This window comes from Solenopsis invicta, chromosome 2 (genome assembly GCF_016802725.1).
Source record: "Solenopsis invicta isolate M01_SB chromosome 2, UNIL_Sinv_3.0, whole genome shotgun sequence".
Classification (NCBI taxonomy): Eukaryota; Metazoa; Arthropoda; class Insecta; order Hymenoptera; family Formicidae; genus Solenopsis; species Solenopsis invicta.
Genome location: NC_052665.1, coordinates 25,524,362 through 25,538,341, shown reverse-complemented (window position 1 = coordinate 25,538,341; position 13,980 = coordinate 25,524,362). Strand labels below are relative to the sequence as shown.

The following is a 13,980-nucleotide window of genomic DNA, read 5'->3' as shown; positions in this document are numbered from 1 at the left end:
TATGCCACTTATTCGAATTAACTAATCTACTTTTATATGCAAATTCTTTTAATTCTACTAATTCTTTCGGTTGTACTAGTTCATAAATATTTTTAGCTTTTGCAATCGCAACTACATTATTATATCTATCTACTATTTCGCACATATCTTTATTAAATTTTACAATAAAATTCTTTTCTGTGATTTTTCTAACAGATAGTAGGTTTACTCTAAAAACAAAAAGGATGTCACTTACCGATATAATGTTGGTTCGCCCATTTACATCTACCGCTATATTTATCGTACCTTTTTCCTTGACACTCAAACGTCATCTGCTACTACTACCTCGGCATTAGAGATGTCATTGATTCGAACAACTCCTCCGTGGGTGACATGTGAACTGATGCTGCTGAATCTACGATCCACGATCCTCTTCTTGTTAAACCTCGGTCGGAAAGAAAAGCTGTCGCTGTTGCCAGTGTTGCCAGGAACGCCACATTGGAGTTCATCTCTCCTTTCTTCTTCTCTCGAACATCTGGCTTCTTTTCATTCTTTTCTTCCTTCTTCTTCTCCATACAGTTGTTAGCTACATGTCTGGTTTTACCGGAGGACCAACATGTAAATTTTTTTGGTTTAAATCGCTGTTTAGCTTTATGAAAATGACGTTTTGTGTAATACGCTGATTCTCCGTCTGTATTTATTGACTTCTGACAAATTGTTTCTTGTAGAAGTTTGGTCTTTATTAAATCTCCACTTATTTGAATACCGGAGCTCTCCAATGCCATTATCATAGGCTGGTATCTTTCTGGTAATCCGGCCAATAAGACAGTCCCAAGCCATTCTTCATTAATTTGAAATCCGATTGACGTTAGTTGTTGAGTCGTTGACATAATTTCCGACACATATTTGTCCATTGAACCAGAAGTCTCTAACTTCGTTGTAATTATTTTCCATAAGAAACCCACTTTTCTCGTCAATTCAGTATCCTCGAATGCTGTTTGGAGATTTTTCCATGCTTCTTGCGCAGTATATGCTTTCGAAATATGCACATAAATTGACTCTTCCACACTGAGAATTATCTTTGCTTTCGCTTTTATAATCTTATCTTCATTGGTCTCCGTTCCTAGAACCGCTTTCCACCGACTATCTAAGTGAAGTAAATTCTCTATTGCTATCTTCCACGTCGAATAGTTTTCTCTTCCCTTTAGCTTGACGATGGAAACATCGTGTGATTCTGCCATCTCGATCTCTTAATCTCTTTCAATCTCTTCTTACGAATATCCAATATCCAGATTGGCACTGACACAAACTTCTTATTTTTCACGCTGTTATCCACTAATTTATTTTCTGGCGCTTACTGGGCCCATAACCAATGTTAGCTTTTAATTAAAATTAGTAGATTTGAAATATGTACCTTCTGAATCTATGTTAGCGGATGCACTTACGAAGGCTGTAACGCGTAGTAAAATTAATTTCTGTAATGAAGGCATGGGATTGTATAGTTAATTAAAAATAAAAAGTAATCCTTGCAATCTTGATTTCAAAGTGGGGGAATGTAGAATATTTGCATATTTGAAATCTAGATTGAAAGTAGTTATTAGTATAGATTGCATGTGAAGTAGGAAGAATTACTAAGAACGTAGAGTAATTAAAAGATGTAAGCTTAATGTATTTGGTTGCTAAGAGATTTAATTGCTAAGTAACGAATTTTTTCTTTTGCATGCGTATTTCTGTTGTTAAACTTTTATAATCCTCACTACGTAATTGACTTTTGTTGTGTTAACATGCTTTATAAAACGCTGTCAAAATTGTTCCAATAAATTTGGTGAATTGAATACAAATCTACTAATTTTAATTAAAAGCTAACAATTCCGTTACCTTCCTACCTTATTAACGGTCCTCTTGGATTCTCCCGCCTCATTGTCCGCCCTAACCTATTTCTATTCCTTCCTCCTATATCTTCCAATACCCTGATAGCCATGCATGTTTTGCAAAATCAGGCAACTGAGCATAAATTTTCGACTAGTTGCTGTGTATTTGCTGAAAACGTAACGCATCCTATATATTCAACAACATGAGAGCAGATTTGAGACATTCTTTGTCAGCAGATTTAAAGCAAACAGAGAGCAATTGTTGCTTATTCTGTTGCCAACAAAATGACTTCTATTCGTGGAAAACATTTTGCTTTATCAATCATTTTCAACAACATAAGAGCAACGTGACGATAATAAAAAAAAGATAATGATGCTGTGCTTTTGTCGTGTATTTGTTAAAAACATTTAATATATTGATTATTGTCTTGTAGCCAAATAAAATGTCGAAAATGATTTGTGTGGGTGTGTGTGCGCGCGTGTGCGTATGTGATTGTGTGTTTGCGCGAGCGTGTGTAATGTAATAAATAAACAGGAGTAAATTAATTATTTACTTGGCTATCAGATCGGATTGAAATGGATTTAACAAGTGAGTGCTGGCGTCACCGCTAGGCGGCCACGCCGCGGGAGATTTTCTCGTGAGTTGAGTGCGGCCACAGGCGTTATATCTAGGTGCCACCGCCGCGGACGGGAGGGTTCCGATAGCGCACATCCCGTCGGGATGCGAGTCCCGCTTTTAGGACTTGCTTGTTGTAAGCTCGAGACGAATACTCGCTCTCATTTTTTTCAAACGTAATGTGTGTGTGAAACATTGGTCCACATAAAATTTTATATTTTTATATGTAAATAACAATTTGTATTGTTATTTAATCTTGTACATAAATTAAATGTTTAATTTAAATTTAATTCTTTTTAACAAAAAAAATACAAGAAATACTTTTTTGTAAACTAAACATTTATTACGTTTACATTAATGTATTCTGTTTTAATAAATCTATCTGGATTCCGATCTTATTTTCAATCGGTCTTGTAACAATACGCCCCTCCACCGTGCCGCCACTCCGGACCGACCAACCGTCGAACGCACCGCAGCCGAGCACGTGTATCTTACGTAAGACCCACGCGCGCGCAATCGGCTTACGTAAGACCACCGCATGCTACCGCGCGCGACCGACGCGCTACACGCCGCGTTCCGAAAGCGTTCCCACTCTAGCCGGCCCGTCCGCGCGCGCTGATTGGTCCGTTCAGCCGCGCGGAACGATATATAAGCCGGCAGTGGGCAACGTGAAACAGATCCGTCCGAACATCCGATCTCATCGGATCTTCTCCAGCGCTGGGCATACTCGGCGCCTCCTAGCTCGGGGATTCTCGAGCACCTCCTCGGGAACGGGCATTCTCGTTCCAGCCTTCCCGCGACGGGTAAAACCGTCGTCCCCGAGGCCGGGTATGCTCGGCCAATCCGATCCGCTCAGCCACGCGACGGGCATTCTCGTCGCGCAGGCCATCCAATCCGATCAGCCGTGTGACGGGCATCCTCGTCACGCGGCCAATCCAGACCGTCCGGCCGGACGACGGGCATTCCCGTACGTCCGGCTACATCCGATCCGAATCCGTTGCGCCGTACGGCGGGTATTCTCCCCGCACGGCAATTCCGCTTCCGTACAGCCGGACGACGGGCATTCTCGTCGTCCGGCCACTCCGACCAGACCGTTCCGAATGTCCCCGGGAATTCTCGGGGACCGTCCGCGCCGACACCGTTCCAGTGTCCGCCACCGTACCTCCCGGGCTACCCCCGCGAGATGAGGCCGAACCGGCCGCCCCCGTCGACAGCCCGCGCACAGCGCGAGGGCGTCGAGTACCGAGACCGTAACCGGTCAACCGCACGGGCCAATCAGGCCTCGAGCACGGCATTAGAGTGGACCGCCGCGCGGCCACTCTAACAAACGGATCCCGTACGCCTAAAGCGTAGACCGAAGCCGTCCGTAGATCACACGACTCATCCGAGCCGTTACACTGCGATAACCGCGAATCCGTTCCGACATCGCACGTTCCGCCGCGAACGATGTATATAGATATATGTTTAAAACCGAGCAACCCCGTTTGCTACTGCCGCGCGCAAAGCGCCTAGTCACCGTCCGTCCGTTTCCGAATTGTTCAAGTCCTTCCGTTTAGATATTAAGTACCGCGCAAATACGTTGCGACTGTTCTCTTAAATTCACGCGGGCCGACGACCGCGCAGTTAAGTGCCGCGACGCTATTCGAATATCACGTGATCGTTCTCTTGATTTCCCGCGGGCCGACGACCGCGCAATTAAGGGCCGTAATGTTGTACAAGGAGCTCAGTATCATCCGATAACGATATCGGAACTGTATAATTTCATTTGTACCCAAGTATCGCTAAATATATTTAACCTCTTTCATTTTTACTATCAAAATACGGCGTTCTCATTTCGACACGAACCCGGACATCCGGCGAGCACATCCGAGCATCCCGTCCTGAACCTAAAATCCCGTAACCGACACCGGAAAAGTACCAGCGTTACAGTCTTAATACCGTATTTTTGGTGCAGAAATCTCGATCGATTCGGATTACTTTTTTTTTAATCGGTTTTATCGCACATTTTTGGCAGGGTGATGACAATTCAGCAGAAAAAAGAATTAACTTATTTATTTTTTATATATTCGAAAAAAAGAGTACAAAACATATATTTAACCGTTTTTGACATGTTGTTGAATTTTTACTGAAATTTATGACTCAGCACATGTTGTTGTCAACTTGCTCTCATGTTGCTCTTTATGTATAGCGATTAACCGGTGACAGCAAATACGCAGCATATACGCAGCAAAACGTGCTGAATTCATATGATGTCAAACCAAAGGCAAATGAGGCATACACCTTGTTCTAAAGCTGAAAACTAATGCCCTTTGTTTTCGGCAACATTACAGCAACAACACAGACAGATGGCTATCAGGGTATCATCACAAATCCTTTTCTCCTAATTTTGCCTCCAATTACCCGTCTTCTCTAACTTCCTATTTCTCTAGTTCATATCTCTTTACTTTCTTAATTCTTTCTAATATATTACAACACTCATTCTCAGTCTCACTCTATATCCATGTCAACATCCGCACACCACCTAACCAAATCCCAGTAGTTATTATATATGCAGTAGTCTTTCTAGTGATACCCAATAGGTGAGTAATATCCGTCTGTATTCCATTGCTAATTATTGTAGAAGCAATAATATTTGCCTTGATAATTACAGAGCCATCAGTAATAATCACATAGCCGCATGTAATAATCACACGGCCAGCAATAGTTCTTTTTCGTAAGGAGAAGGTATTCGTAATACCGAACACCAGGGCGATTCGTTAATACTGATTACAGCGCCTATGGCTAACCTTAACCTTACGTTGACTACGTTACGAACAGTGTTGCGCTTAGATAACTTAAAATTATCTAAATAAAAATAAAATAAATTACATTTAATATTATCTTAGATAAGATAAAAATGATTTAAATTTAATTTATTTAGATAAAAGATAAATTTATACATTGTTTTATCTAGATAATTTTAAGATAATTTAACTGTTAAGGAAGGACATAGGATACAGAAAAATTTTTATAAAAACTTCTATTTATTGATTGAACATTGAACATATATTGGTTAAAATAATTAATAAATGAAAAGGAAATTATAAATCATTATTTCTTAAAAATAATAGTTTTTCAAATAATTTGTCCGATAATCGGTTTCTACGAGGTACAAATATCTGCTGTCCGCAACAGAAGAGACGCTCTACTGCTGCCAATGATGGCAATGATGTATTATATTTTAAAAAAATTTGACATGTGGGTACAATCCCGTACGGAAAAAAACTATTAGAATGCCAATAGTAACTAGTAGAATTCTAATAGTAACTATTTAACGGCAATAGTTATAAACATTCAACACTACTGCAATGAGTACTGTAACACTAGTAATAAATAGTTTCCACTACACAATTACAAACTATTAACCAGTGTGAACTTTTAAAATGTAATAGTAAGAACTACTGAAATTACCACTAGTGCAGACATTTAATAGTTTACACTATTCTCATACTAATAATTGAATAGTGCAAACAAATAGTTTGCAGTAATGTGCAATATTACACTAATAGTCCACATTTTGTACAGTGTATACAGTTGAATACTTCTTGTAGCATTTAATAATGTATGTTTTTCAGTATCTTCATGGCGATATTTCTTAGAATTTTTTATAATATTTTTCACAATTTTTATGAAAAGTTTAAAATTTTCTTAGACTTTTTAAATTTATTTATACAAATTGAAACATTTTTTAGAAAAAGTCAAATCAAAATTGAAATTCCCAGAAAGTTTTATATCTACAAATATTGAATTATTTACAGAATCCTTATTCAATTATTTCGGAAAATATCTGAAAAATTTTACATGTTTTTTTCAAAATTTACTGAGTTTTTTTGAAAATAATTTTTATTATATGCCATATGTACAGCTTGGTTACTAATATCTCATTTTCTCTCGTGTGGCACGACAAAAGAATTATTTATTAGGTTCCTGCGCGTACAGATCGTAGGAGAATGAAAGTAATAAAATAACATCGTATTAACAGAAAAGAGTAGAAGTTTTATTTCTTACTAGTAATATATGTTTAATATACTATAAATTGTATATTTTAATCAATGCGTCGTAATACAAAATTATATTAAAGTTAAAAGCTTGTTGAAGAAAGTTTATGTAAAAGTAATATCATCAATTTATTTACTAAATAAATGTTATACAATATTGACATATTAATCACGTTCAATATTATTTACGAGACGAACAATGCAATATTTATCGACATTATTGTATGGAATCATTACACATTTGGTACATAACATGTCAGGAAAGACAGCGGTGACAGAATCAGTCAAACGAGTAATATGAAAAAGACGATTTGATGAAAGTGTTGGATTATTTGTTTTACAAATTGTTTCCGTATCAATACAATTAAGAATCTTTCCAATAATGATATATCGTATATAATTGTTTCGCACAGTATGGATACCAAAAATTCCGGATATTATTATGAATATACCATTCCGCAATAATGCTGTACTGTTTTGTCGCTTTTGAAGTTTTCCATAGTTCTCGGAATGCCACAATACATTTCGAAAAATGAAACGCTTATAGCAGTTAGTCTCATTTAGAATATTTTCATGCAAAAGAGCTTCTATACAAGTCTGTTCCGTTAACGTTAATGCCCTTTGAACCGGCTTTCCAAATATTTTTAAATGAAGTTCATATTCCAGATAATTTTTTGTATGATACATTCCACTCATTTTATCATATAAAATTTTTGCATTTTTGAAACAATTGGGTCTCGAAAATACTTCTAAACATGAATCTTCCACGCGCTTTGAACTCATATACAATTTACATATCTGTTCCGGAACAGCTTGTGAATTCCGGAACATTTGTCTTAATACTCCATTATAGTGTTCATAAGGAAAAGTAGATACAGCCCACAAAGCCCCGATTGTTTAACAAATTCTGGGATATGTAACAATAAATGTACATTATACTTATAATATTCTAAACCATATAAGTCTTCTATTTTAAGAACAAACATTTTCAATGCACTTTCAGCCGTTGGAAAATCTACGTCACTGATTTTTTCTTGTAGAAATATATGCATACTAAAAATAAAAAGAAACCAGTGTTTCACATATTGTAAGGGCAATACATTTTGTAAACAAGTAAGGGAATAGTAGAGCAAGAAGTGCTTCCATTCTGATGCCTTCCATAGATTTCTTTCACTGATAGATCTAGGTGTACGAGTAATCTCACAGGGTGGTTTTATTTGCAGGAGTTTTTCGTGAATAAGATTTGCTTTGTTTCCAATATACCAGTCTTTTAAGTGATTTGACGAATTAAACCAAGCATCCGTAAAAGTTTTACACACTCCCAATAGAACAGTATGCAGATAATCAGGTGTAAACGAAAATGTTATGTCAAAGATCGGTAACAGCATTAGAACTGATGGCCCTTTCACACCGTGAGGTATAGTTCCAGTTTGTACAGCAGTTTCACAATCTACTTCATGTTGGCGCAATGTGCGCGGTTCCTTTACGCAACCGGGATATATTCTTGTCATTCCTCTACCGACTTCAACGTGTATACCTTTATGCAAGCAAAAACTGCAGCCAAAGCTTCCGTTATATTGTTTTATGTTTTGTAACAAAGGTCGCGCGACAGAATCTACAGGAGACGCGATTGTATGTACTCTGATACGAATTTCTTCTTCTCCTTCCACGTTACGTGTAATACCTACTTCATGCATGTAAGTCAATTCCTCAACAATTAAAGATAAAAACAAATTCATATCAGGTTTTTCTTTGTTATACCATAAACCGCATAACATCATATTTTTTCTCCTTTCTCTATACGGCAATTCATTCGCCATTACCTGTATAGGCCACATAGTTACAGATGATGAATTAAACACTTGAACACCGTCAGTACTGATCTGTAGCGTAATATCATGTAATTGAATTACTCCAGCATCTTTCAGAGATCTATAAAACTTTCCACAAATTATATCAGAATAATTATCGTTTTCTCTTTGAAGCATAGCATATTTATTGCTATTCACAAAATCACGCAACTGCTGTTCTAAAGACAAATATAAAAAATAATTTGCGCTTTTTTTCAATGTAAATTTGTTGTATCTACATTCGCACTCTGGACAAAAAAGATTTTCTTTTGTTCTATCATCTGCAGCAAAGATTTTTAATATTATATAACACTCTGGACAATAGTAGCATTTTCGAATTGATGCTGGAGTATCATACTTCTTCATAAATATGTACTTAGTGTGATATACTGAGTATGGTAGATGACAATTTATCAAAGTAATGAGATCTTCAAGAGCAACATCGGTCAAACTGTGCCGTATCGCAAAATTTAATATGAGAAGTTCGCTTTCCATCTTGGATATATTCGATTGTTCATATAATGGAACGCGTTCCTGTAAATAAATTAGGAATTATTAAATATTCAAAAAATTATTCTCAGATATAAATATCTACAGTGTATGTGATATGTAATAAATATGTTATGGATTGGAAAAAATGTGAATGTTGGTTTGATGCAATTTAGTTTTTCTTCTTAGAGAATTTTTCCTAACAAGAATTGCATATTGAGAGACTATATACAATATGCTTTACTTTACTTTATCAAAATAATCTTTTGATTTATTTTATCTAATGGTAAAAATTTTTTAGAATCGAAATTATAAAGTGCCAAATTTGAAAAAAGGAACATTTGCGACATTTTCTTCTTTATGAGTTTAATTGAGAATCTAAAACTGCAGAGGTCACTCAAAATATTTGTTCTATCTACTGAGAACATTTTATTGGAAAAAAGGCGTCATAAATGTTTCTTTTTTTTCAATGTCATAATTTATAATTTTCATTCTGAAAACTTTTTACCATTCAGATAAAATAAAAATTAAATAATCTATTTTAATAGAGAACAAACATACAAAATATATATTCATATGGCCAATATGCATCAACATCATATAGCCAATATGCAATTTTTGTTAGAAAAAATTCTCATATAAAAGAAGACACGAACTATTTCAACCTAATATATATCTTAACATCTTTCAATGCAAAATATATGCTACAAATATGTGATAGAATGGTTTCTCTTTGACTGCAAAGCTTACATAAGAAAATGTTAATTTAGTCGAATTGATTGAAGTACCTTATCATTGCCCTCTGGTGGAATAAAATTTGCATTCCCTGCAGGTTCCAAGAATTCTTCATTGTCTTGAAATACATCTTCTAAATCTGATGTGTCATTATTAGATGTAACATCAAACGAGTTTTGTCTTTTGCTTCCAACTGAACTATTTGAACTATCTGATATTGATGCAGTATCAGAGTCAGCTTTATTAACTACAGAGATGTCATCCATAATTGTATCCTATATAAAAAATACAATATATGCATTTAAACACATGAATAAATAAAAAAATATTATTGGCGTATTGAATCAATAGAAGAGTGTTCTTATTATATGTGTGTGTGTGTGTGTGCATAATGTGTATGTTTAATATACCATTACATATAATAAAAAAATAAAATTATAAACAATTGTGTATGTTCACACCACACACACACACACACACACACACACACACACACAAGTGTTTAATATTATTTTTTTATTTCTAATAAATGTTTATACCCATATTGTTATAAGATTTCATACACGTATATTGCATTTCAAGTTTCATCATTTTTATTTTACTCGACTATTAAAAAACTAAAGTAATTCATCGAAATTTAAATTAATTCTATATTTAGAGAATTTCATATGAATAATAAAATGACATATATCAAAGCGACTATTTACAATAAAAAATAGTATACTTATAAGATCATTCGTATTTGTCAAACATACGGAGGCCTTATCCAAAAGGTCGAAATTTGATTCAATGATTACACTGACTGCATCATCATTATGTTTTGGACTGCCAGATGCTGTTGGACCGTTAATACTCTGGTCACTGTTATCCGAACTATTTTCAGCATCAGTGACATGTTCGTTCTCATTGGAATTCACAGATAATTGTTCCGATATCACAGAAATATCGTTGATATCCGTTTCTTGCTCCTAAATAAAGAAGTACACTATTATTACGAGTAAGAAATTAAAGGATATTCTTATTTATAAATATTTATTAGGAGGAGGACCTTTTTGTGTAATATTTTTAGAATACAATGAAATATTCAATGTAGTGAACAGAATCATAAGTATATATATGGTATAAACTGACCTGTTGTAATGGCATTTGTTCTCGTTGTATACGGGAACGGATTGTTGACTCAGGTACTGGTACATTGTCGTCTTGCAAATATCGTTTATAAGACCCTCTTCGGTAATACTGAAGGAGACGGTCTTCCTCACCGATTTTGCTCAAATTGTGCAATTTTGTGTATTTTGATACGCACAATAAGAATATCGAAGAAAAAATCGTCGCTCTCAAACGGGTAAAAAGTTATGAAGTGTAAAAGATCAGCATTTGTGAGGTTAGGAAATCTTTCACACTGACGACTGCTGACGACATAGAGGGAGATTGAGAACGTGTAAGAGAGAATAGTAAGTCACGTGACAGCTGTCTGATTGGTAAGTGCAAAATAAAACATAATTTAAAATGATTTCCCTCTTTTTCCGTCCTATAATCTTATAATCTTTATTATACTATTTTGCCATCTTATCACCATGTGGTTGCACGACTTTTTGGCAATAACGCACAATGATAAAGAGCTTATCGACTTTTTAATTGTACATAATTTAATAAATAGTGATATAACGTGTCCACGGTGCAATAATACAGTGACAATTAATAGAGAAAAGCTCTTATTTCATTGCCATAAAGTGTATTATGAGAAAAATAAACATAAAAAAAAAGTAAAAAAACAATGTGATTTTAAAGCAAGTGCAAAGATTAATACATGGTTCAGCAATTCCAAATTGAGCTTGGAAACGGTATGCAGATTAACTGCGTATTATATTATGTTGAGGCCTCCACGACATGAATTTTTATGTACAGAACTGCAAATTTCTGAACATTCTATAGTAGATTGGATTTCTTTTTGTCGAGAAGTAAGTTTAATGATATATATTTATTAATATATTGTATATAATATATTTATGCAAAATGTAATGTTAAAAATGATAGGTTTGCATCAATTGGGCTGTAAGAAATTCAACAAAACTTGGAGGACCCAACATAATAGTAGAAATAGACGAAGCTAAGATTGGCAAGAGAAAAAATAACTGTGGCCGAATTATAGAGGGAAAATGGATCTTTGGTGGATATGAAAGAGATACAGGAAAATTTCTTGTACCTGTACCAGATCGCACGCAAGAAACTCTTCTTCAATTTATTAAAGAGTGGATCTTACCTGGAACGACAATAATGTCAGATTGTTGGAAGTCCTACAACTGTTTAAACAGTGAAGGCTTCCAACATCTGACTGTTAATCATTCGATGAACTTTGTCGATCCAGATACTGGTAAATATAGACATATTAAATATGTAATTAACAAATTCATATGTAGACCATATTTCCTATATCACAAAACATATAAATATATAAAAATATTATTTTATTAACAGGAGCCCACACTCAGCATATTGAACGCGTTTGGAGAGAAGTCAGAGCTAATATCCCACGATTTGGAACACGCTCTGCACATTTAGAGGGATATTTAGCTGAATTTCTCTTCAAACGCGTTCATAAATATGAAGACCGTTTAGCCGCTTTCTTCCGTGCGATTGCAGAATTATATCCACCAAAGATCTGCAATGAAGATAATTTAGAAAATAATTCTGAATCTTAAGCTTAGCTAATTTGCATACGGTCTTCAAACTCAATTTAGAATTGCTGAACTATGTATTAATTTTTGCACTTGCTTTAAAATCACATTGTTTTTTTACTTTTTTTTATGTTTATTTTTCTCATAATACACTTTATGGCAATGAAATAAGAGCTTTTCTCTATTAATTGTCACTGTATTATTGCACCGTGGACACGTTATATCACTATTTATTAAATTATGTACAATTAAGAAGTTAATATGTAAGCTGTTTTTTATAGATTCCTGTATTATATAAAGTAAAATAAATATTAATTTTTAAAAATTATATAATTTTTTTGTGTTTTTAAAGCAGGCATCTTGTGTTTTTAATTCTCAACTTCAAAAGAACAAAAATGTTAAATTAAAGCAGGCAACAGATGTCTGCTTTACAGTCAATTAATTTTTATTTTTATTTACATGATACAGAGGACTTTCCACGTAGAGCGAGGTCCACCCCCATTCCGCCTTTTCCACCCCCAGCTTACCCTCCGTCACAGATGTCTGCTTGCGGAGGGGTGGGGAGTGGAAAAGGTGGGATGGGGGTGGACCTCGCTCTACGTGGAAAGTCCTCTGTATCATGTAAATTAAAATAACAATTAATTTGGCTGCAAAGCAGACATCTGTGACGGAGGGTAAGCTGGGGGTGGAAAAGGCGAAATGGGGGTGGACCTCGCTCTACGTGGAAAGTCCTCTGTATCATGTAAATAAAAATAAAAATTAATTGACTGTAAAGCAGACATCTGTTGCCTGCTTTAATTTAACATTTTTGTTCTTTTGAAGTTGAGAGTTAAAAACACAAGATGAACAGTACGTCTGTAAACCTTGTTCCGAGGCGGGGGGAGGGGGAGGAGGTGAGATGAGCTCGCCTCGCGTGGAAAGTCACAAACTTACACGTTCTCAGTGTTCCTCTTGGTCCTCCTATGCTGCCAGTGTGACAGGTTTCCTAACCTCACAAATGCTGATCTTTTATACGAGGTGTGTTCAAAAAGTATCGCGAATTTTGAATTTTCGCGGGTTACGTATATTCGAATTTCGATCTTTTTGTGGCGTTATGTTGGTACTCATGTCTCTCACTTATGCCGACAAGCTCGGCCATTTTGAATGTTCACTTAATTGTTGACAGCTGCTTTGCTTGCACGTGTTTTGGATCGTCTTCGATTTTTACCTATTCAAAAAAATGGATCAAAGAACCTGTATCAAATTTTGTGTGAAAAACGAAATTAAGTGCGCGGATGCATTCCGAATGTTGACTGTGGCATACGGAGAAGCTACCTTGGACCGAAGCAACGTTTATCGGTGGTACAAAATGTTCTCAGAAGGCCGAGAAGATGTGAACGACGAAGAGCGTGCCGGACGCCCGAGCACTTCAACAACAGACGAAAAAATTAATGAAGTGGAGAAAATGGTATTGGCCAATCGTCGAATCACCGTTAGAGAAGTTGCTGAGGACCTAAACATATCGATTGGCTCGTGCCATTCGATTTTTATCAATGATTTGGGCATGAGACGGGTCGCCGCGAAATTCGTACCAAAATTGCTCAATTGCGACCAAAAACAGCATCGCATGAACATTGCTAATGAGATGTTGGACTCTGTCCGCGACGACCCAAATTTGCTCCAGAGGGTCATAACTGGTGACGAATCGTGGGTTTATGGTTATGACGTGGAAACCAAAGCTCAATC

The 13,980-nt window shown here is 35.8% G+C and overlaps 2 protein-coding genes across 2 annotated transcripts; one reads left to right on the top strand and one right to left on the bottom strand.

Moving 5' to 3' along the window:
• Positions 1 to 7,339: 7,339 nt before the first annotated feature.
• Positions 7,340 to 10,784, bottom strand: LOC120357009. Its single transcript, XM_039446195.1, has 4 exons — positions 10,709 to 10,784; positions 10,333 to 10,545; positions 9,631 to 9,852; positions 7,340 to 8,887 (listed from the first exon to the last, which is right to left on the bottom strand). The coding sequence occupies exons 1-4, from the start codon at positions 10,721 to 10,723 to the stop codon at positions 7,340 to 7,342; spliced, it is 1,998 nt and encodes a 665-aa protein (XP_039302129.1). The 5' UTR covers positions 10,724 to 10,784.
• A 339-nt stretch (positions 10,785 to 11,123) lies between these two features.
• LOC120356984 lies at positions 11,124 to 12,357 on the top strand. The gene is made up of 2 exons (XM_039446093.1): positions 11,124 to 11,538; positions 11,615 to 12,357. The coding sequence occupies exons 1-2, from the start codon at positions 11,155 to 11,157 to the stop codon at positions 12,050 to 12,052; spliced, it is 822 nt and encodes a 273-aa protein (XP_039302027.1). The 5' UTR covers positions 11,124 to 11,154; the 3' UTR covers positions 12,053 to 12,357.
• The last annotated feature ends 1,623 nt before the right edge of the window (positions 12,358 to 13,980 follow it).